The 21,132-nt window shown below is 38.7% G+C and overlaps 2 protein-coding genes across 2 annotated transcripts; both read right to left on the bottom strand.

The window, feature by feature from the left end:
• Nucleotides 1-10: 10 nt before the first annotated feature.
• On the bottom strand, nucleotides 11-11,003 carry RRG (sporulation protein (DUF155)). The gene is made up of 7 exons (XM_089165057.1): nucleotides 10,551-11,003; nucleotides 8,540-8,651; nucleotides 7,145-7,304; nucleotides 6,834-6,982; nucleotides 5,991-6,142; nucleotides 1,338-1,452; nucleotides 11-956 (listed from the first exon to the last, which is right to left on the bottom strand). Exons 1-7 carry the CDS (start codon nucleotides 10,838-10,840, stop codon nucleotides 816-818), a joined length of 1,119 nt encoding a protein of 372 aa, XP_089021183.1. The 5' UTR covers nucleotides 10,841-11,003; the 3' UTR covers nucleotides 11-815.
• A 5,273-nt stretch (nucleotides 11,004-16,276) lies between these two features.
• LOC149006623 (eukaryotic translation initiation factor 5A-2) lies at nucleotides 16,277-20,784 on the bottom strand. The gene is made up of 5 exons (XM_089166227.1): nucleotides 20,546-20,784; nucleotides 18,941-19,063; nucleotides 18,771-18,827; nucleotides 18,610-18,684; nucleotides 16,277-16,691 (listed from the first exon to the last, which is right to left on the bottom strand). The coding sequence occupies exons 1-5, from the start codon at nucleotides 20,666-20,668 to the stop codon at nucleotides 16,590-16,592; spliced, it is 480 nt and encodes a 159-aa protein (XP_089022353.1). The 5' UTR covers nucleotides 20,669-20,784; the 3' UTR covers nucleotides 16,277-16,589.
• Between the last annotated feature and the right edge of the window lie 348 nt (nucleotides 20,785-21,132).

Here is a 21,132-nt window from a genome sequence, read left to right on the forward strand (position 1 = left end):
AAAAAGGTGGTTTACATACTGTTGGCTGCTTCACTGAGTCTACTAGGGATAATATCTTATGCACAAAATATGTAGTCCACCGAAGGCATTTCTACAGGCAAAGATATCTCTCGAAGAATGGGAGAAGAGAGTAAGAAAAAGATCTATGGTACCCATGGTGAAATAAGATCCAATCCAATTGATCAGGTCCTTAAATATACATTTCTCTGAGGCAGCATTGGATGAACTAAATGGATTTCTGAACCCCAGAAGTGGATTTGTTTAATATCAGTTCCCAAATTCAAGATGATCCCCCATCAAATTCCACTAGTAGCCACTCTCAGGAATTTCATTAAGTTATACCAATGGCTCTTTTTAATTGAAGAAACCAAATCTGAGACTATCTTTTTAACTTCTAGGGTTGGGGAAGGAAGAGAGACATGCAATAAAACCAAGTCTGAAACTATCTTTTTAACTTTTGGGGTTGGGGAAGGAAGAGAGACATGCAATAAAACCAAGTCTGAAACTATCTTTTTAACTTCTGGGGTTGGGGAAGGAAGAGAGACATGCAATAAAACCAAGTCTGAAACTATCTTTTTAACTTTTGGGGTTGGGGAAGGCAGAGAGACATGCAATAAAACCAAGTCTGAAACTATCTTTTTAACTTCTGGGGCTGGGGAAGGAAGAGAGATCATGCAATAAAATATCAGCAATGCCTCTGCAAATAGGTAAGGCAAATAAACAAGTTGTACAATGGGGAACTGCATTTCAGAATCTGCTGTAGGCATTTTGACAGTCGAATTTATTTGGCTGCAAACAAAATTCCCTTTGGTTGATCAAAGAGGGACAGCAACTGATTCGTGGACAATTTCATACACTGATATTATATTCTCAATACTCAACAGGATAATTATACACCACTCCAAGAGATCTGATCTTCTGTTCTGAAGAACTTCCTGAAGAAAATGAATATTGTGCTGCAAAATAAAAACCAAACAGGTATCATAAAGGATAATTTGAGACAATGATTATAGAAGTTTTATAGTCAGCACAAAACGCCATACTCATAAACACAATTTTTACTTCTTGCTGTTTTACTATTATTCTCAAATAAGAATAACATTTACATGCTACTTTTTCAACTATTTGACCAACTTCTCAGAAAATTAAAAATAAAACTCACTCTGGGTCTCCGAAACAACATTAATCCAATATACAACCCAACTTAAAAGGCTGGATCATACATTATATTCATCAACAGGAATTTAGGCCTCTAGAGCCAAAACCAAGCTGGTGATCAGGCTGGACCGAATTAAACACTGATTAGAAAAGGAAAAGAGAGTAAGGAAAAATAATACCTCAACAAACTTCAATTTAAAATTAAGGTTCCCAAAACGTTGTGCAACTTCATACTCCTCCCTGAGATACTCCAATATTTGAGCATACTTTGCATCCCTCCAAGCAATTTCTGACCTGAATATCAAGAGAACCAACTGCAAATTAACACATTATCTCCACCGGATATTGGAAAAAGGTAAGAAGGAAATGCTTGAAAACTTACTGTACTTAAATCCTTCTCTTATTTGGTGTAGGTGTTTGTGTAGGTGGTTTTTTTTTTTTGTGGGGGGTGTGTGTGTGGGGGGGGTTGGGTGGGTGGGGGAGGGGGGTGTGTGGTTTGCTCAACCTAGAGTGAGATAGATATGGTTGCTTTCATCAAAGGTCAATGGATAATGTTAACTAAGAATCTAACAGAAACAGACAGGTATATACCATGCATGCAGTGAGTTCTGAAAAAATTCAGTCAGTCCTTCAGCATATCGGTTTCAAAGTAAGGATTGAGTTGGAACTTAAATATACACTAGTTTTCTCTCAAATCTAAGGCCACCACTGTGTTTAGAAGGCCTAAAGTAGGCAAAAAACCAAATTTCAGCTCAGATTAAGGCCTACTGCCCATCAAGATGGGCCCTCAAGTTGGGTCGAGTTGATTGGGGATTTTTACCATATCTTGGCCAGGATCTCATAAGATCTAAAGTTTTTTGAGGGACTGAGATCCTTGTCAAGACCAAGATCTCAAGCCATGGTGGGGTCGACTACAAGGATCCTCGGAAGACAATATATTAGTAATAAAAGTAAAAAGAAACAAACTGTTGTCAGTTGCATGGATGGCCTTGCCCTCAAATCAGCTTTATTCAACAGCATGCTTGAAACAAGTCTTAGACCATTCATGTCTTTCCTCACCACTTCTCCTAACTCCTGTGAATATTTTAAACCTGCCACTGGTTCTTTTAGTACCTTCAAGTTGAACCGAAGTCACTCCTCCAAAATGAAGCATGCCAAGGCTCCATTGAACATTCTGATGCCACCTCACATGACTTTCTTATAAATTATCTTGAACCAGGGCTATTCCCAAGTCAGATCTAACATGGTTACTCTTTATTTTATCCTTTCCTGGTTTTGCCACCCATCCATCTCTGTTACTCTTAGCTTATCTATATGACAGTTCTTAACTACCCAACACTCCATGCTAGACATCGAAGTCAATCTTTTGACTTCACTATATTTTTTACCTTTTAAGTTTTTAATGAATCTATCAATCACATAAAACTCTAGATGCAACTGTCCACTTCATCCGTTGTACTTTTAACTACTGTAAAACATCTTTTATGACACCTTCCTAATTGATGTACGTGCAAAGGCGCGTAAAAAGAACAAAGAAAACAGCAGAAAGAGGATGCAAGAGAATGAGTGGCAAAACAGGAGGAAAGATAAGAAATGACAATAGAGTTGGTTGGGAGTTGCTCCCAAAGTGAAGCCAGAAAGCGTGAGGGGCACGGCCAGCAACGGAACATAATGCCCCGCGAGAAAGAATATTCCATATTGAAGGAACTAGAAGAGCACGGGTAGACCAAGATAACCTTAGGAGAAGGGTGAGAAAGGAATGTAAGATTGGCCTCGTATCTAGCATGACCTCGAACATAACTGATTGGAGGGCAAGAATCCATGTAGCCAACCCCATTTAGTTGGGACAAGGCTTATTGTTGTTGTTGGTTGCCATGGCATCTAAGCAAATCAAGGAGACTGAGAGGATAAGAAAACCAAGGTGAGGCCAACAAAGAAAGTATGAAAATTGGTGTTTGGATGCCCTAGATATAGCTTAAGGGGGAAAAATGCTTGGGCAACTTAAACAACTATGCTGATAATTGATCCTAGATGTAGCTTCTGCTGTCTAATCTCCTCCTTTGGGAAAGTGTTAAAGAGTTCAGGAAAGGTTAGGAGAGGATTTAAAAACCTATCCTAACAGAGGAAGATGTTTTATTTTCAGCTTAAGCATTCCCCCCGGAGCATGAAATTGAACTTACAAATGTGATTATCACTTTACCCATCTCATCAACTTCAACCTCTCATCATCTATTCCAAGAATACTAAATTACCCACCATATACTCCTCCTTCATTCCACTTATCTTAAAACCTTTTGATTCCAAGGTTGAAATCCATAACTCCAATTTGGCAAGAATGCTGTGATATTATCCAGAAAAACAATGATATCAGCAAAATGCATGCACCAAGTAACATCATCTTGGATGTTTTGCATAACTCATCCATGACAAGCATAAAAAAATAGGGGCTTGAAGCTGATCCTTGATGTGAACCAACTATAATTTGGAGTTCACTATAATGACTTCAATGGTTCTTACACTGGTCACCACACCATCGCACAAGTCTTTATTTAGTTCACATGTCAAATTGAAACAGTTCTCTTCCCTATCACAAGGCAGATCAAATCTCTTCCCCAGCACAAGTTAGATAGGAGTACATATATATATATATATATATATACATAAGATTCTGTTGAGGTAATGATTTCTGAGAGAACAATCCACAATGTTAATGGTATATGTGTTTGGGTTCTCACAATATATTCATGGAAAAAGCTATTTGCCCTTCCAAATGGTGTAATGAGTAACCAGGTTCCACATTTTGAGAAGTGTGTCCATGCATCCAAGCAGAGATATCAAGCTGCTCAAGAAACTTTGTCATGGACTGGTGAAGCACAAACTTGAAAAACACAGCAAGCCATCATGTGAATCAAGCAAGACGAGCCAGGACTCAAAAATATTCCAAGTTTGCCTAAATATATCCTTGGAATAAGTTTTTATATTGTGACTATAAATAAATGATCCTAAGGTGTACAAATACAAATGCTCAAGTTCATCTAATCACCTAAAGACCTAAATTTGAATCCCTAAGATTGCAGGTTTATAATATACATTAATTAAATCAAAATGTACTTAATTATTGATATTCATCATGAACCTCTACTTAGCCCCTTGTCATTTGAATCAACTTATAGATACAACAAAGTGATATTACTAATATGAGTTTCTTTTTTTTTTTTTTTTTTTTTTTTCTTTTTATTTTTATTTTTATGGGGTGAGTTACTAATATGAGTTAATATTGGTAAAACAACAAAGGTATGACTGGCAGTTGATTGAGATGATCCACTAATGAGCATGCACTGGCCGACCAATACATGTACTGCTAGTTATTGAGGACACTCACTATGCAGACGATGCAGTGGCTGGCCAGAACAACTGGTTGAATCCAAGAGGAGGTCAAACACAATCTACATGATAACATCCAACTGATTCTGTTAATAGAGAGTAATATAACCAGAAATTTAGCTGTAGGATGAAATTTCAGCAAAAACTTCAGGCTGATGGTAGAACTGATTGGAAGGCAATGATCCATGTAGCTGACCCCATTTAGTTGAGAATTGGGATAAGATTTTTTGTTGTTGTTGTTGTTGCTGCGGCTTCTGTACTTCAGGGTTGATGGTAGGGGAAATCCTTTTAGGTCTGAAACTTTACATGTCTGAAAAACACGTTTCCACAACAAAGACTGATTGATTGAGCTCCATCTTGTATATCTGCCTTCAAAAGCTTGTATTCTGGTAGCTTCAATAAAAAGAGGAATGCTGAGATTCCAAAGAAAGACAACAGGATTGATGGAGAAACTCTTGTTGAACTAAGAACTCAAACTTAAACTCCCTATTTAGCTAAAACTTGATGATCACATATGCATCAGGGGCATTCAACCACTGGGGACTGATTGATTGATCTTCATCTTGTATATCTGCCTTCAAAGAGCAACCTTGTGTTTTGGTTGCTTAGCCATTTGACTTATCACCTTATTCATTTATTGTGTAAAGCGGAAGTGAGTCCCCAACTTAGTGTGTGTATTGCTCACAGGATGATCATTATAAGTGTTGATAGATCCCAGGAAACTATCATTGTGAAGGCACTTCTCTTACCTGGCAAAGAGTGTGGAGGCTGTTTCTCCTAGCCAGCAAGAAGAGTGTGTTAGTGGATTCCAAGAAAGGAGATTGAAGAGTTGACAACAGATGGTATTAAGGCCCTAATAAACAACTAGAAATTTGGTTTCTGCAATGTCTATTCCTCTATCTCCTTCTTAATTGAGTTGTGTGTTTATTTACATTTGTTGGGAATTTTGACGTAAGGGCCAACATTCCAAAAAAAGCAAACCCGGAGAAAAAGGCTTCCACAAAAGCAAAGTCCCGTGCACCTACGCAGTTTTACCCCCAAACATTTTTGCCAGGAGGCTATTTCAATGCCTTTACCTCAGGGCTACAACTGTGGTCCACATTACCCAATTCACTCACACCTCTTGGGTAACCTATACAATCCTACAGATTCAAGGGAATTTCACAGAGCACTAATAGTTACAACACACTTTTGAGTGAGGAAAAACTTACAACACCACCAAGCAAAATAATTGTTCCCAGCTTGGGGTTCAACCAAATTGATTCAATTATGGAGCTCATAACGTCAACTCAATCATCATAAAATGGTTAGGACAGTCATATTAGAGGGCCTTCTTTGATCCATACCCTATAACTTTGCAGGGAGAAAGATTCTACAGATGAATTGGAAGCCAAAAAAATATTCAGGGACTCAACAGAAACTTTCATATCGAATAATAGACGGTATACCTTTCAAAAAGACCAACTCTGAGAATCACATCAGCTATATTTGAATTTGCCTTCCCGACAAGTTGAAAGAGCTTTTTCCTGTGCATGGTGAATGTACCGTTCTTCTCCAGACCACGATTTATATCTGTGAATTCTTCTACCATATCATCAATCTGTGTCAAGAACAATTAGTTAAAAATGGATAACCCCATTAAACAAAGTGTACTCCAAAATACCTTCAACTATCATATAGGGTAAAGGAAAGGGATGGGCATCATGGGCACAAGCCCATATGATGCATGAACACTAGAAAGCAGCACCAATGGGGATGAAGTACATGGCATCATACAGGATGGCTAGGATAATATCCAGGGAGGGTGGAACAGATTTAAGCATAGGCCAGGCACACTGCCCATACAATATATATGTGTGTGCATGTGTATGTACATATATAAACGGATCAAGTCCGGGCATTTCCGCATTAAACAGGCACATGTGTTCTGCTCTTTCTTCCTCACCCAAAAGAGCACTGAGGAAGATTGGTCAGGGGTTCTCGGCAGTTCCGAGGTTGTGTTCCTGGATTGCAACTTCCAGTTGGCGGGGGAAGAGAAGCAAATGAATCACTTCCATAAAGATTCCCGTAGAATCAAGAACAAAGTTTTCATTCCAAACATGCCAGATCATGAATTAGTAACTACATCCAATTTCCAAATAAGTCCTAATTGTTTCAAACTTCCTATTTTTGGAATGGGATATTTATGGAATCCCCATGAATAGGATCAAAACATATCACCTGGTATTTTATATCTATGTGTGTATGTGTGTGTGTGTGGATTTTGGGCATTTCAAACAAAAAAGGAACACCTGTGAAACAAAATAATCAAGAGCAACACTTTGGCCGAGCACGCTCCCAATAATGCGTATCCCATCAATATCCAGATTTTTAAGAACAATATAGTCTGGTCCTCCTTGCATATCCTCCACCAACAGTGGCTTCTCCTTTACAGCATAATCTGTTAAAATGCAATGGAGGTGAAAATAAAAAATTGGTAAGAAAAAAAAATTAGGTAAAAGCTGAAAGCAGCAACCAATTTACAGATCCATTAGTCGTGACTTATGAATCAAGTGAAATGAACATTATTATTATGATCTAACAAATTAAAGTAGGCACTTACCATCCCTTCTCATCTCTGGAAGCAACCCAAATGCATGTCTTTTAACAATTTCCAGATAACTCTCCACTTCATCATCCGCAACGTTAAATAAGACAACGGATCCATATTGGTACACTACCATGTAACAGCAACAACTCCCATAGTTTACAATTTCAGCTCCCTAATACCAAAAAGGTCTCAATATCAAAATGACATCAACCATATATGTAGTTAAATATACATATAGTCAACACGTTTTAAATACATGGATCACTGGAATAAATAATGGATATGGCATGACCCAAAGGCCAGACCAAGTGGACGATTTCAACTGTAGTACTAAGGATAGTAAATTGGCTCCTAAAAACCAAGGTTACTAATCTAGAAAGATTTCACAGAGCAGGACAGAGGATAACAATCAACCAGTAGTTAAATTTGGGGTATGAACACCTCACTGGGCTAACACACCAGTCCACCCATCAGTTTTTCTTTATTAGTGGTTGTTTCCTGGCCTGCTCTTATAATGATACATAACATCCACTCTCTTTAACATACCAACCAACTGGTCAGAGTTGCTCAGCACATAAGAAGATACTGATGAAAGAAGGAAAGGCAAGACATTATTCTGGGTCAGAAAGCATAAAAAAGCATAAGCCAAGAAATGATGAGATATAAAACTGCCCCACAGAGAAGTTAAAATTGAAAATTTGCTTCAAATTCTCATATGGTTAGGCTGTGTGATCAGTTTATCAATAGAAACTGATGAAAGGCTATCTAAGTCCCAACAAAGGTATCATCACAAAATTATCCTTGAATTATAATTCTGTTTTTCTTTTATTTAATTTTTCCAATAAGCGAATCATCATTGCTTTCCAGCCTATCCTCTCAAGTATTCCGTTAAATTAATGACTGAAATAAGAGAAGCCACCAAGTACTCAAGTTGAACAAGATCAAGCATTCTCTATGACCAAACACCCTCTTATTTTGTCAATGGTTATGAAATGTGAATAACCTTGAGCTTCCTTGCATGAATCCACATTTTCAACTTATCCTCGCAGTTCTTCACCAGACTAATTCTCATTCCATTCTTCACTCCATTAATCATATAGTCATTTTTTCCACCTTGCCCAACATTCTGCTCCTAATAGCCTAGCTGATCTCATGGTCATCCCACAACTTTGTATCCACTAGGCATAATCCAGGTTAAGTATCAGAACAGAGGGTGGAGAGACAACACCAACTTTGTGTATTTTTATGCCTCTCCACACACCCTCTCCCCCCCCCCCCCCCCCACCCCAAAAGAAAAAAAAAAAAAAGAACTAATTCTTTCATCACGGTACAATAAAAATTAGAACCAATTTAGCTAAGCAAAAAAAATAGGTAAAAACAAGGGGGTTTATCTCCATATCTGCTTACATTAACTTCTGAGGGGAAATTGCAATATCGAAGAGCAATATAATTTGATGAACGAGAAGAAGCTGGAACAACATTGCTTGGATTCTCAGTCTGGATCCTCTTCAAATCGATACTGCCAAAACCATGAATTTGAGAAAGCAAATAAAGAGGATCCAAAAGAGAAAAACATAGAGGGATAAGAATGGAGGGGGAGATCCAGTATCGAAGATACACGAAGACACACACATCTCCCCTCCCCCTAAAAAATCAAATCAAAACAAAAAAATAATAATAAATAAATAGATAGAAGAAAAGAATAGGAGAAAAGCAATCATTATTCATAGAATGCTTATCCTAGAGGAAAAAAATGGGAAGGTGTAGAAGGTGAAACAATTTCCTCAAGTAGGAATTATCAAGGAATTGGCCAGTGATGCCTAAGAGAGAAGGTGCATCTTGATACCCATGACAAACCAACTAACTAATGTTTCAAGGTGCCCTTACCCAGATGACGAAAGAAATATACTGTAACATGGTGACCAAGACTGGGACATGAAAACAAATGAGTGCAATATGCAAAAACAGCTATAATATTGTGCTCAACTTGGGCATCATGACAACTCTGAATAGGATAGGTTTGTGTCTAATTCTTTACTAGCAAACATGAGTTTAACCCTTGTCCCACAGGCCTCAGATCCATTTGGAAGGGGTGTTTGTGTAGTACATGAAACATGGAAAAGTGATATAGAACTGAATGCGTATTCAAGAAAGAAGAAGAACAAAAAGGCTGCTGCTGGGGCAGCCACACTTTTCGCTTTGGCTTGATTTGTTTGTTTAATTTCTTATGCCCATGTATGAAATATTTGGTTCAAATTAAGTAGTGTTCCAGCCCAGTTGGTCTAGCTGATGGTAGTTACTTTTGTTTTCCACTTCTTGTTAATAATTCTCAAAAGTTAGTTCACATTGCTTTAGCAACTGATTGTGTCTCGTCCTCAAGCAAAAGAGAACCAACTGAAAACTTCCTATCAAGGGACCTTCTAATTTTGGGCCCTTGCAGCTTCTTCCAATAAACCTTTAACAGAAACCTAAGGGAACACAATACAGCCACTGGTTTATCCTCAACCTGCACTGATGTATGCATGCTTGCTTGCTTTCCCATGGAGATTCCCTAATAGGTGATTTTAAGGAGAAAGGTACTGATGTTCAGTACAGTTGACTGCTCATGGTTGGAAACCTCAGGCTGATATCAACTTATGCTCCTCACCTTAAACTGCACTAAAGCTGATAAGAGATTGTCTTCAACACTAGATCGTTGCTGTTATAAATTTGAACCTCAGCTTCTGGTTAGTTACTAATTCCATGACCTCAGTCCCCAGCGAAATCCCACCATCAGTTTGCACCCCACGCCACTCCTCTTCCTAATCTGATCGAGTTTCACCCCCTGTGAGAGGACCACTAGATCAAAGTTTGAGGTCCATTGGACCAGTGGATCTGCTGATATCACTTTTCTCCCTCAAACTGCCCCTTGAGATCGGTTCCTGCAAGTTTTTGACCTGTTTATGAAATTGGCAGGAATGATTTGACCCTGCCTGATTACACAGAAATCTCAGCTTTTAATCTATACCTTTTATCTCAGGACCATATTCATATGAACTGTTCAGTTCCAACCCCTTAGCTGCTAATATTGTGGTTCTGAAACTTCTTTGTACCATTTTTCCTCAGCTTTATTACAACCTGCCCGTTTTAAGGTCCTTGTTTCGGGGACTCTCTGAAGCTTTCAAATCAGTCCTACATTAAGTATCAAGGCCCATTTATTACAACTAAGATAAGAATCAGATAAATCGTCGGACAGGTTGGAGAACTAACGGCTCCAGTCACTCGATGGAGGTTGAGGTGATATTCAGGGATGGTATGAAATCTCTCAGATGAAGGTTTATTGAAGACGCTTAAGGAGAAGAACTAGAACTATTTGCTTGGAAGGTAGATAAAAAATGAAAACAGGGAACCCAGAAAAGAACAGGATCTGTATGTATACCTTGTACAGAGGAAATAAGCTTTGACAAGAATTTTCGCCTCCTCTTCCTCTTGCTTGGGTTCCGCAGCGAATCTATGGCCGAAATCAACATTCCCACTGAGAAATTCACCTTCATAAACAGGATTTGGAGATGGAACTGCAGAGCCGAATCTACTGACGAATGATTGGAAACCTGTTCTCGAAACAGGAAGCAATGGAACAGCTATAGGGAGAGAGCAGGGTGGGTGAGCGATGGGTTGGGAACGGGTTATTGCGTGTTTAAGGAGAGACGAAACTCTCCATCTCCCCATTCAACACTTCGGCGTTTTACAGTGTCTCCACTCTTCAGGGAACCTTAACACCCGAAACCTCTTCGATTCGTCGACCACTCTCACGTTGGACCGATCAGAACTCAGAAGAAGCACGCGTTGTGAGGCACCGGATTTACACGAAGAACATTCCACCGGTCCACCCTCTAATAATTGTTTTTTTTTTAGGGTAAAAGAATAACAAATGAGTAAAACCTAGTAATCTTCTTCCATCTCAAAAAACGTTGACCGACTCAGACTGCACGTGACCAGAAGCCTGGTTTTCGAATTTCGTGGACATCAAATCTGCCCTCTCGACTGAACCGGACCAAACCATTTTCTATACCAAATCGAGTTGCAAAACACAACACCAAAGGGGACGGTCCAGAGATCACTTGGCCATCTACAATGCATAAGTTATGTCAATACAGGGTTAGTAGAGTGATAAGATCCATACTTCTTAGTGGAGAGGTCATGAGTTTGACCCTTACGAAAAACAAAGCTCCCTTTGAGGATGTAATCAAGGTGCACATAAGCTGGGCTTGATGAACTTTAGACACAAAAAACAAAACCGACCCATAATAAAGGGGATGAGATGAGCCATGGAGTGCTCAGATGGTAAGAGAAGAGTAAGTATCGAGAGTCTAAGCTTCTTATCTAAGTAGATGTTTATTCATGGGGCAAGCTCATCTGCTAATCCAGCCACATAGAACATGATCTTTGTAGAGTATAGCATGTCAAAGGTGAGGTATGCCAAGGTATGGTTCTATGGACTTTGCTTGTGTCCTGCACATTTAATGTGCATGACACGTTCAACGAGATTATCGGTATTCAAATCAAGATTTTGACCGAAATCTTGGTCTCCGTAGTTGAAAATCAATGGTTGAGATTGAAATCTCGGTTGAAATCTTGATCAGATATTGATTTAACAGTCTGTTGAACAGTCTTGCACATTAAATGCACATGACTGAAGCAAAATGCATGATTCTACTTCTAGAATTCTCGGGACTAGGTTTCCTAGAGCCCCTTACCTCTGACGGGATGGGAACCATCACACAGTCCAATGAGCAGCCCTCCATTTTGTTGAGACAACAATCTCAGCCAATTGCACTATATTACGATTAGGGGTGTAAACGGATCGGATTCGGATCGGATAGTGGTAATACCATATCCGCATCCTATTATATTCGGACGGATTCGGATAATATCCTATCGGATTTCGGACTTATTCAGCCGGATTCGGATGATAATCGGATAGTTATTTTCTTGAATAAATTATTCTAAATGGCAATGAATATAGATTGAATACAAGTTTTCGTCTACCTAGTAACATCTTTACCACTTTATTTGTAAGTGTTAAGTTTCAAATTTAAGAATTTAACAACTTTAGTAGTTATTTTATTAAAAAATCTAGGAAAATACTCACATATTTCAAGTAAAAAATATATAAAATAATAAAAACAAATCCAAATAAGTAACTTAATCGGATAATTTTATCGGACGGATAATAACCGGATATAAAGGGGTATACCATATCCGCATCCTAATAGTAATCGGACGGATTCGGATACCTCTAAACGGATGCGGATGCGAATTCGGAAGCGGATTTCGGTTATCCATTTACACCCCTAATTACGATTGGCTTAACCTTTGTCTCAAGGGGGAGCAAGCCTGCTAAGAAACTCCACTGAAGTGTCCTCGGCCTGGCCATAGTCTCGATCATGGTAATTGCTATAGCAGGGGTGGTTCTTGATAATGATTTTCTTCCCTTTAATGCTTGAATGACTGGTTGCATGAATGTAAAGTTATTTCATTTTTCCATTTTGTCGAAGATATAATAGCATTTAAGGTTACACATGAATTCCTTAAGCCTCAATGGCACTGAACCTGGTTATCCTAGCATTCAGTCAGTTGAACAATTCATTTGATTCATAATGGCTGTAGCAAACTGAATATTGAATGTAGAATCGGGAATTCTTTTCTTGGTTGGTTTATTTATGATTTAGTTTAGTTTATGTCCATAAACAAGGGTGTTGTCCAACTTCACTTTGCACACCCCTTTCCAACTTCTGTGCCTGCTTATACATTTGAAAACACCACACTATGTTCAGTGGTATAACAATTTCTGTGTGCTTATCCTCTAAACCTATGTCAACTATGAATTTTCACATTCATAGAGTCCTGAAATTGTAGCTTTTTCTTTGTAATTAGAGATGCAAGCCAATGCCTTATGTTTCACTGTTTCAGCTCTTTAACTTTGACTTCTTCAAAGGAGAGTCCTTCATAGATACTTCTACCTGTTGATCTTCTGCATTTAAAGCTTTAAGAACAATACCTTCTTTCTCAACTTCAAACTCTTTTTCTTCATGTATTGTTTGGTTCTACCTTTGATGGTGCAAAAATGTGCTCTAATAGTATTGGTGATATGATCTAATTCGCAAATTGAACTTTATATATGGCTGCTCCAAGTTCTCTTCAGCTTCATGGTTCACTAGTTGAGTTGAGAGCTTTCTTTTGATACGCTTAGGTATGTTTTTTTCATTCAAACCTTCTTTCATCTCCTATGTGGGGTGGTCTCCAGCCTAAATTGAGGTTCCTTTCATAGGTTCTCCACCATTCATGTGCTGCCCCAAACAATTTTGTTCTAGTCAGCTTTAGCTTTCTTATTTGAAAGAGTTTGAGCTAGCCAAAATAACAATCCATGGTTTCCAACTGGTCATGTGATATTTGTGGAGCATTTCCTGTCGTCCTTATTTGGTCTGAGATTGACCCTCTATTATTGGAATAGCATTAGATGAGCTTTGCCATATTACACAGTGTCTGTCTGGGTTTTAATTTTGCAGTCGCAAATAGAATGTTATATCTTGACAAGGGTTCTCGATGTTATGAAGAAAAAGGAGCTGGGTGATGGTTGTCTCTGTCGCTCCAAACCAATTTGAATGTCTTTTAATTGGCTCAATATTGATTGGACCTGCTGGTTAATTGGGTGGATTTCTCCAAACTCACTTCAATTCTTTCTCCACCTGGATGGTTTTGGATGTCATTACAACTACAACTTTCTCACTCACTTATGGCCCTTCTTCATGAGGAGTGGTTGAAACTTGCAGGTCATGGGGATGGGGGGGGGGGTACAAATTTGTTTCATAATCATTGGAATGATTTTCTTGGTTTCAGGAGCTCTGGAGAAAAATAGAAGAGGAGGAAACAGTTAACCAAATTGAGGATCAAGGCAAATTGAGGATCAAGGCTGTAAAGGAGAAACTTGGTTCCCAATTAGACATTATTGCATTCGTTAAAAATATTAAATGTTCTCGAGTTTGAGTGATTGATTTTTTTCCAAACGACATTTTTGCTGAGAATTAGCTTGGTGTTGAATTGATCTTCAGTTTTTGCACTGCACTTTGAGAGGATGGGATGACATCGTTCTTTATGGTAGCATTGTAGAACTTAAATTCTCTTGTGTGAATGAGGAGGTAAATGAAATTTTATCAGAGGTGGGATTGCTGCTCCTCTTACTATATAAATCTATTTTCTTCTCAAAAGTGGAAGGTATGCAAAACGTATTGACAACAGTTTATTGCTTTTGCGATCAAAGCCAATTATCTGATGTGGGTTTTCTTAAACCTCACAGAAAGACCAATGTAGTATGTGCCCCAAGACGAAGATGATAAGTGAACCCCATCATACGAGTCCATTGCAACAACCTATCATTCAGATGATCCATGGAAATTACAGAGGGTGCAATTCAAGCATTGTTGGCCTTCAAGTAAACTGTCCTTTCTAAACTTGAGAGCATTTTTAGAGAGTGGCTTAGGTAAACGTATTTGTAAAAAAATGGATAAAGTTGAAAGATCATAAGTTGAAAGACTCCCATGAAAAATAGATGTAAACCCAGATGCACTGTTGCACAATTCTTGTGATTTAGAACAAGTTAGTTAGAGATTGAGGATTGCACAATTCTTGCACTTTAGAACAAGTTAGTTGGAGATTGAAGAAAATTATTTTTATTCAAACAAATTTTCAACTAATCAGAATCAGGATTACCAAATAATTTTTCAGACAAATTCACTTGTCAGAATCATGATTTTTTTAACGAATACGACTCCAAAGAATTGAGGAACCAACCACAACCTAAGGGATTCAAGGAATTAAAGAGTTAAATCGGCAAGTTTCATTTAGACTTGGATACTTCAGGATACAAATTGTAACCAAACCATTCAATTAAATGGTCACAAAATCAAAACCATGCTTAATTTAACAGTCCCAATTTAACCTGCCTCTAAATGATCCCCCTTCCATACAGCCTTAGACAATTTCAATCAGTCTGTTTATGCTGGTGGTTTCAAATACCATTTTCTTATGTACACTTATTTTCTCTCAGGGAGAAATTAAGCAGAAATAAGTAGCCTCTACCCACTTTGCTTAGTGAGAACCAAAGGGATGGGGATGCAAGCTGAGGAAACAGACGAACAGCTTCGCTAGAGAAGGAGAGAGACAAACCCTCGCTTCTAACAGTGATGACATTCCCATCTTCTACATCATAATGTCGAAATCATGGACATGTGACATCTTAAAATAGATTTCCATAAGTGTTGCCTCCATCAGTATGATCTTTACGGAACTGATTTTTCGTCTAAGAACATGACCCATACATTAGGATAGGAGCAGATGGGAACATGTATGACAACATCAACAAAGACATAAAATTTGTTCTTCATGGAGTGATGAAACAAGATAGTCATTCCACGAGGGAGGAAGAGAAAGACCTCGCTTTCTTTCCGCCCTTTAATGAACGTAGATTGAAAGAACACCTCCGTGACTAAAGAAACCTAAGGAAGAAGACGAGACCCAATAAATAATTTGAGGAAAAGCAGCACGAATGAAGGAAGGGGGGACGCAAAAAATTTGTGGAAAGGCAGCAGCGTACAGACAACTAAAAAGAGAAAGAAGAACAATAAGAAATGACTAAATATCAAATTCTAAAGATCATTCGATCTTCATTTTGTAATGGTTGTTTGACTTAATAGGCAACTGAGAGTGATAAAAAGAGGATAATGCCAAGAGATGGATAACAAGGGATTAGGTAAAGTCTATGACCTTTTCTTTTTTTGGGTTCAAAAGCCCATGACCCACACAGACTAACAAAGCTGGTGGCAACCCAACTTTAACAATAGGGGCAGCAACCAAATCTATACGTCTGTCACTTATTAGACGGTAACATAGATTTCTTCCCATAAAAAAAAAAAAAAAAAACAAACATCAACAAACCCCACACCAACCACGTCCCCACCCACCCACCCACCCTTCCACCTCTTTTCGTTTTTACCCTTTATTAGCTACGACTGACGTATCAGTAACCAGATGACCCCCTTCACCTGACATGACTAACCAAAAGAAATAATATCTTCAGAGAATCAATCCGGATGAAAACTTAGCACAAGAAACAACTACTGTTGGTGAATATACAGTCTAGTCTTGCACTAGCAACCCTTTACACCAAATAAAACAAGGCAGTAAAGCAGTACAGCAATTGAATTGAAAAATCCAGGAGACTGAAAACGGGGATATTAAGTGAATGGCCACAGAAACATGGGCACTCACTGAAACTATGTATCTGTTGATTGATCAGAAACCCCTGATGTTTAACCCATCCCAATAACATTACTGATGTCTTACCATATCTGAAATGGCACACACACAAAGCTCTTACAAAAATCTTTAGATAAATTGGATTCTGGTTGCAGGATAAAAGCTACTTCGGGCCAATGTCCTTCAGGGCACAGATCTGCTCCTCTCCCATGGAATTCATTACACTCACAACCAGATCTTTCCCATCCGCAAACCCATCTTTGATCTGTACCAAGGATATAGAACAGCAATATGAGAATCAATCAAGAGTAGCAGATACATGAGGCAATGGTTGGCTAGAATCTGTTACCCCCACTCCCCAGGGTAGCAGATACAGACTGCTCACAGAGCTACCATTACCATTAGTTGTTTTGACTTTTGCAGAAAGAGTACTAAGAAAGTTTCTGGACACTTTAACAACCAATAAAGAAAGAAAACAAGATGCATGCAACTGCAGGATACATACCTACAGTAATTAAATCCAAAAAGCTAAAGCCATACTAGGACCGGTGAAGTAGTACTCTTGACGCATCAACAACAAACTACTTCACAAAAACACAGGCCATATTCTGCATTCAGCTCCTTTCCAGTGAGGGATGGTGAGCAGTGCAATTCCAATGGCTGGAGAGCCACACTGTGCACTGGACTGTGTGCTTGTGTGCAGTATGGATCTCTAGCCATTGGGATGTATGCAGGGATGCTGGAGAAGAGCTCAATCCATCTCTGCCCCATACCATACCCCAACTGTTCTGACTTCATATATTATTTCACTTTCAGGTCAATCACAATGGAATGAAGGCACAAATATTTAAGAAAGCTGGGACGCAATCCATTTGTGCATAACCAATCTCCCCTGACCAGTGCACAAATTTTAAGAAAAGTGGAGACCACCTCATTTAACAAAATAGAGTGAAGTCTTGCCGTTAGCTCTTATATACTGAATCATCCAGCAGCCAAGAAAAGACTAACAAGATTCGAGATTTTTTGGCAGAGCTGATATGGACGTCTTTGATTGGACAGGGACAGGGACAGGGACAGAGACAAAGAGAGAGTAGGTAACCAGTGATGGATCTTTACGGGACTAGTCTTTACAACACACTGAAAATTTTGGGGTAGTGGATAGTAGCTTCACTGAGGAAGAATAAACTTGGGATAACCAAGAAGGTGTGAAGTCTATCTCGCCCAGATTGGACAGGGTGCTTCATCAGGAGTGAACTAACTGAACAAGCTGAAAGTGCAGCATTTGACAAGGTTCTCTGCTGACTGTGCCGAGCTGATATGGACATCTTTGATTGGACAGAGACAGATAGAGAGTAGGTAAACAGTAGGATGGATCCTTACAGGACCAGTCCTTACAACACACTGAAAATTTTTGACTAGTGGATAGTAGCTTCACTGGGGAAGAATGAATTTGGTGTGATAACCAAGAAGGTGCAAAGTCTATCTGGGCCAGATTGGACAGGGTTCTCCAACAGCAGTGAACTCACTGAACAAGCTGAAAGTGCAGCATTTGACAAGGTTCTCTACTGACTGTGCCCCCACTGCCCCCCCCCCCAAAAGAAGAAGGGGAAAAAGAAAAAAAAAAAACTCTCCTTCTATCATTAATTTTGAAGGGTCTCATCTTAGGACAGCCCACAAGCAAGCAGCATCAACCAACCAAGCTGTCTTACTTAGTGAGGGGCTGCCTTATTCAGATCGTCTGCTTCATCCCATAGATTCAGCAATTGAAGAATCTTCCTCCCTCAACAACTTGACCCAACCTACCAACTAACCATGAAAAGGAATGAGAATTGCCTTCCCAAAAACTAAAATGCAGTTACATTGTCATTAGTCTGTCATGCCTGTATATGACAGATATGAAAAACTAATGATAAGACAGCATAAACTTCCACAGATTATCCAAGGCCAAACATAAACTAAATGGTGTACCACCAATATACAAAAGTTGATTTTGGGGTTGCCAATGTTCACCAACCCAAACAAACTCCCCCCCCCCCCAAAAAAAAAAAAAAACCCAAAACCACCCAAAGAAAAAAACCCAACCCACCCCGAGATGGAACTAAGAAAACAAAAAGCAGTTACAAAATATCAATAAAAAAAGTAAAAGACAATCAACAGGGGAAAATACATTAATACAAACTCACCTGGGTGAGCAGGCTATCATCAGTTGGGAGCTTCAGGTCATCCTTGGTGTTACCATTTTCAGTCAAAAGACTCACCTATTACATTTAAGTAATCAGAAAAGGATTCAAATGATATGGAAGAACTGAAGAAATGAAAAAACTCAATAGGAAACCAAACATACAAATCCATCCTCAGATATATCAATCAGCTGGTAATCAGTACGAGTAACATGGGGAACCTACATAGAATAAAAAAATCATTGATTAGTGTTCCGAGATGAAGTAAAACCAGCATATATGGCATAATATATGCTTATTTGGAAATTTTGTGATACAAGGGTGCATTCCATACATCACAGTTATGGGAGGAGGGCACAATATCTTCAAGCTTTTTACCATTGAAGATATCAATTCCAACAAAGTGACACTTGGCATGACCATGCTTGCCAGTCTTGGAAGTTGAAACCTCAACAACCTGCAGAAAGAAAATACAGCATAAGCATCAAACAGGAGCTTAAACATGCAATACAACTATTAAGCACTCCATTCAGGTGTAGTAGTAATGAGCTTATATAACAAGCTCAAATAATTTTTCAACAAGCAGTGGCAAAACATAGCGTCAGGCTCATATAATATAATATAACTCTCTCACAAAAAACAATGTAATATAATTTCTTCAAACATCATTAACCCACCAATAAATCGGACCAAAATCAGGTCCATTTCCTTGTCAGAAATGGACCATCCATTTCCTTGTAGATGTATGCCACTCCCAACATCACATCAAATGGTTGAAATCCATTTATCAATCACATCAAAGAATTGATTGATGGGACTAATAAATGGATTTCAACCATATGATGATGTTGCAACACATGACACACATCTACAAGGAAATTGATGGTCCATTTCTAACCAGAAAATTTCCCCAATAAATCCCCTTATTCGGAGAACTCAGATCCTCTCCAGCTCAAATGGCTGGTTCTGTACTTGATGTGTGCCACTCACGGACTCACCCAGCCATCATTTACATGCCGTAGAGGATCCAGATTAAAAGTCCATTTTAAAATCAATGAGAACATATAATCGCAAGCAGTGAAAAATTAGACCGGGGTTCAGATTTCAACAGTAGAGGAAAACCGCCTCACCCAAACTTAATCCTGAGTCAAAATCAGAAAGGAATATACCACAAAAGCTAAGGACCAAATAAAAAGTGCCAGAAAGAGAATATTGCACCACTCTGGATGAAGATAGAAAAACATCACAAATTGAAAAAGCAACCCCCTCCCTCTCCAACAAAAAAGAAAAAGATGCTGTCCTTTAAGAGCAGAATATGCTGGCGTTTTAATAACGCCAAAAAGAAAATAATAATAAAATAAACGAATGCAGCATCGACTTATACAGTATGCTTCATATTATCACTCGATAGAGAAACATCCAAACAACAGGGGGAAAATAATAGTTTCTTCTGAACTACAGGGGAAAAATAATTCTTCGGAAACATTTGCAAAATAGATATGCTAGATGAATAACCAGGAAATCATAAAACACATGAACTTCATCAATTTCCAGTTGCTTTTCCTGATACAGATCAGCGAAACGAAGCAGAAAAGCCGAGAAGAAACAACGTAGATAATCCAAGACATGCAAAGTTGCAAATGAACCAGAATCATCGCATAGGAGAAAAATATCAAATAAATCATCTATAATTGAAGAAAGATAATACATAATTCTGCAACAGATTGCAATATAAAATCTAAAATCAACAAAAAAAATGACATACATGATGGAGAGATTAAACCCTGAAACTTTGAACTAAAGACAATACATGCGAAACTCTAATGAAAATGAAAAAATGGCACCAGGATATCTCTGGACCGGTAGATCTATATTCATCTTAGAAAAAACATACAGACAAAAAGCAATTTGTGATAGAGGAAACAGATCAATAATTAACCTTGCAAGGTCTTCCTTTGATTACAATGTAACCGTTCTTGCGGATGGTTCCAGCCTGCTGAGGATAAGTCTTGGAAGCTCCGGCATCAGCCTTTGACTCGAAATGGTGCTCTTCGTCCGACATGGCTGAGCTTGGGAGTTGAGAATTTAGAAACGCAGAAGTGAAAGGTTTTGCAGGCGAAGAAGAGGAGTGAAGATTAGATTTATAATAGTCTACTTATGGAGAAGTTTGCATCTCTCTCCTCGCTCAGTTCGTCAATCTCCAGGATTCCGGATTTAGGGTTTTTATTAAACTCTCCTTAGAAAACTGTTGCGTCCGAATCAATGTGAACCGTCGGATGCCGCCGAATAAACGGTTAGAATTTTAAGAAATTTATTTATCAACGATTTAAGATGACGCCGACGACTAGGAACAGTAGTAAATGGGCTGCACCTGGACGGGAGTGCCACGTGATGGCATGAACCTAAACTTAAACCAGATTTGACCCAAAAAATCGAACCGATAGATCCAATTACTAACTGGTCCGATTCATCAATAAACCCTATATTTTTCTACCTCGTTTTCTCATCAAGCAAACATAGCCTACA

Source organism: Hakea prostrata, chromosome 8 (assembly GCF_041222555.1).
Source record: "Hakea prostrata isolate BN-2017 chromosome 8, UWA_Hpros_2, whole genome shotgun sequence".
Taxonomy (NCBI): domain Eukaryota; kingdom Viridiplantae; phylum Streptophyta; class Magnoliopsida; order Proteales; family Proteaceae; genus Hakea; species Hakea prostrata.

Coding starts and splice junctions, on each gene's coding strand:
- RRG (XM_089165057.1), bottom strand. CDS start 10,840: ATGGGGAGATGGAGAGTTTCGTCTCTCCTTAAACACGCAATAACCCGT. Junction 8,652..10,550: donor GCTTATTTCCTCTGTACAAG/GTATACATACAG, acceptor TGGTTTTGGCAG/TATCGATTTGAAGAGGATCC. Junction 957..1,337: donor TTAAATTGAAGTTTGTTGAG/GTATTATTTTTC, acceptor TTTATTTTGCAG/CACAATATTCATTTTCTTCA.
- LOC149006623 (XM_089166227.1), bottom strand. CDS start 20,668: ATGTCGGACGAAGAGCACCATTTCGAGTCAAAGGCTGATGCCGGAGCT. Junction 18,828..18,940: donor CCTCCTCCCATAACTGTGAT/GTATGGAATGCA, acceptor TATTCTATGTAG/GTTCCCCATGTTACTCGTAC. Junction 16,692..18,609: donor ATGATAGCCTGCTCACCCAG/GTGAGTTTGTAT, acceptor TCCTTGGTACAG/ATCAAAGATGGGTTTGCGGA.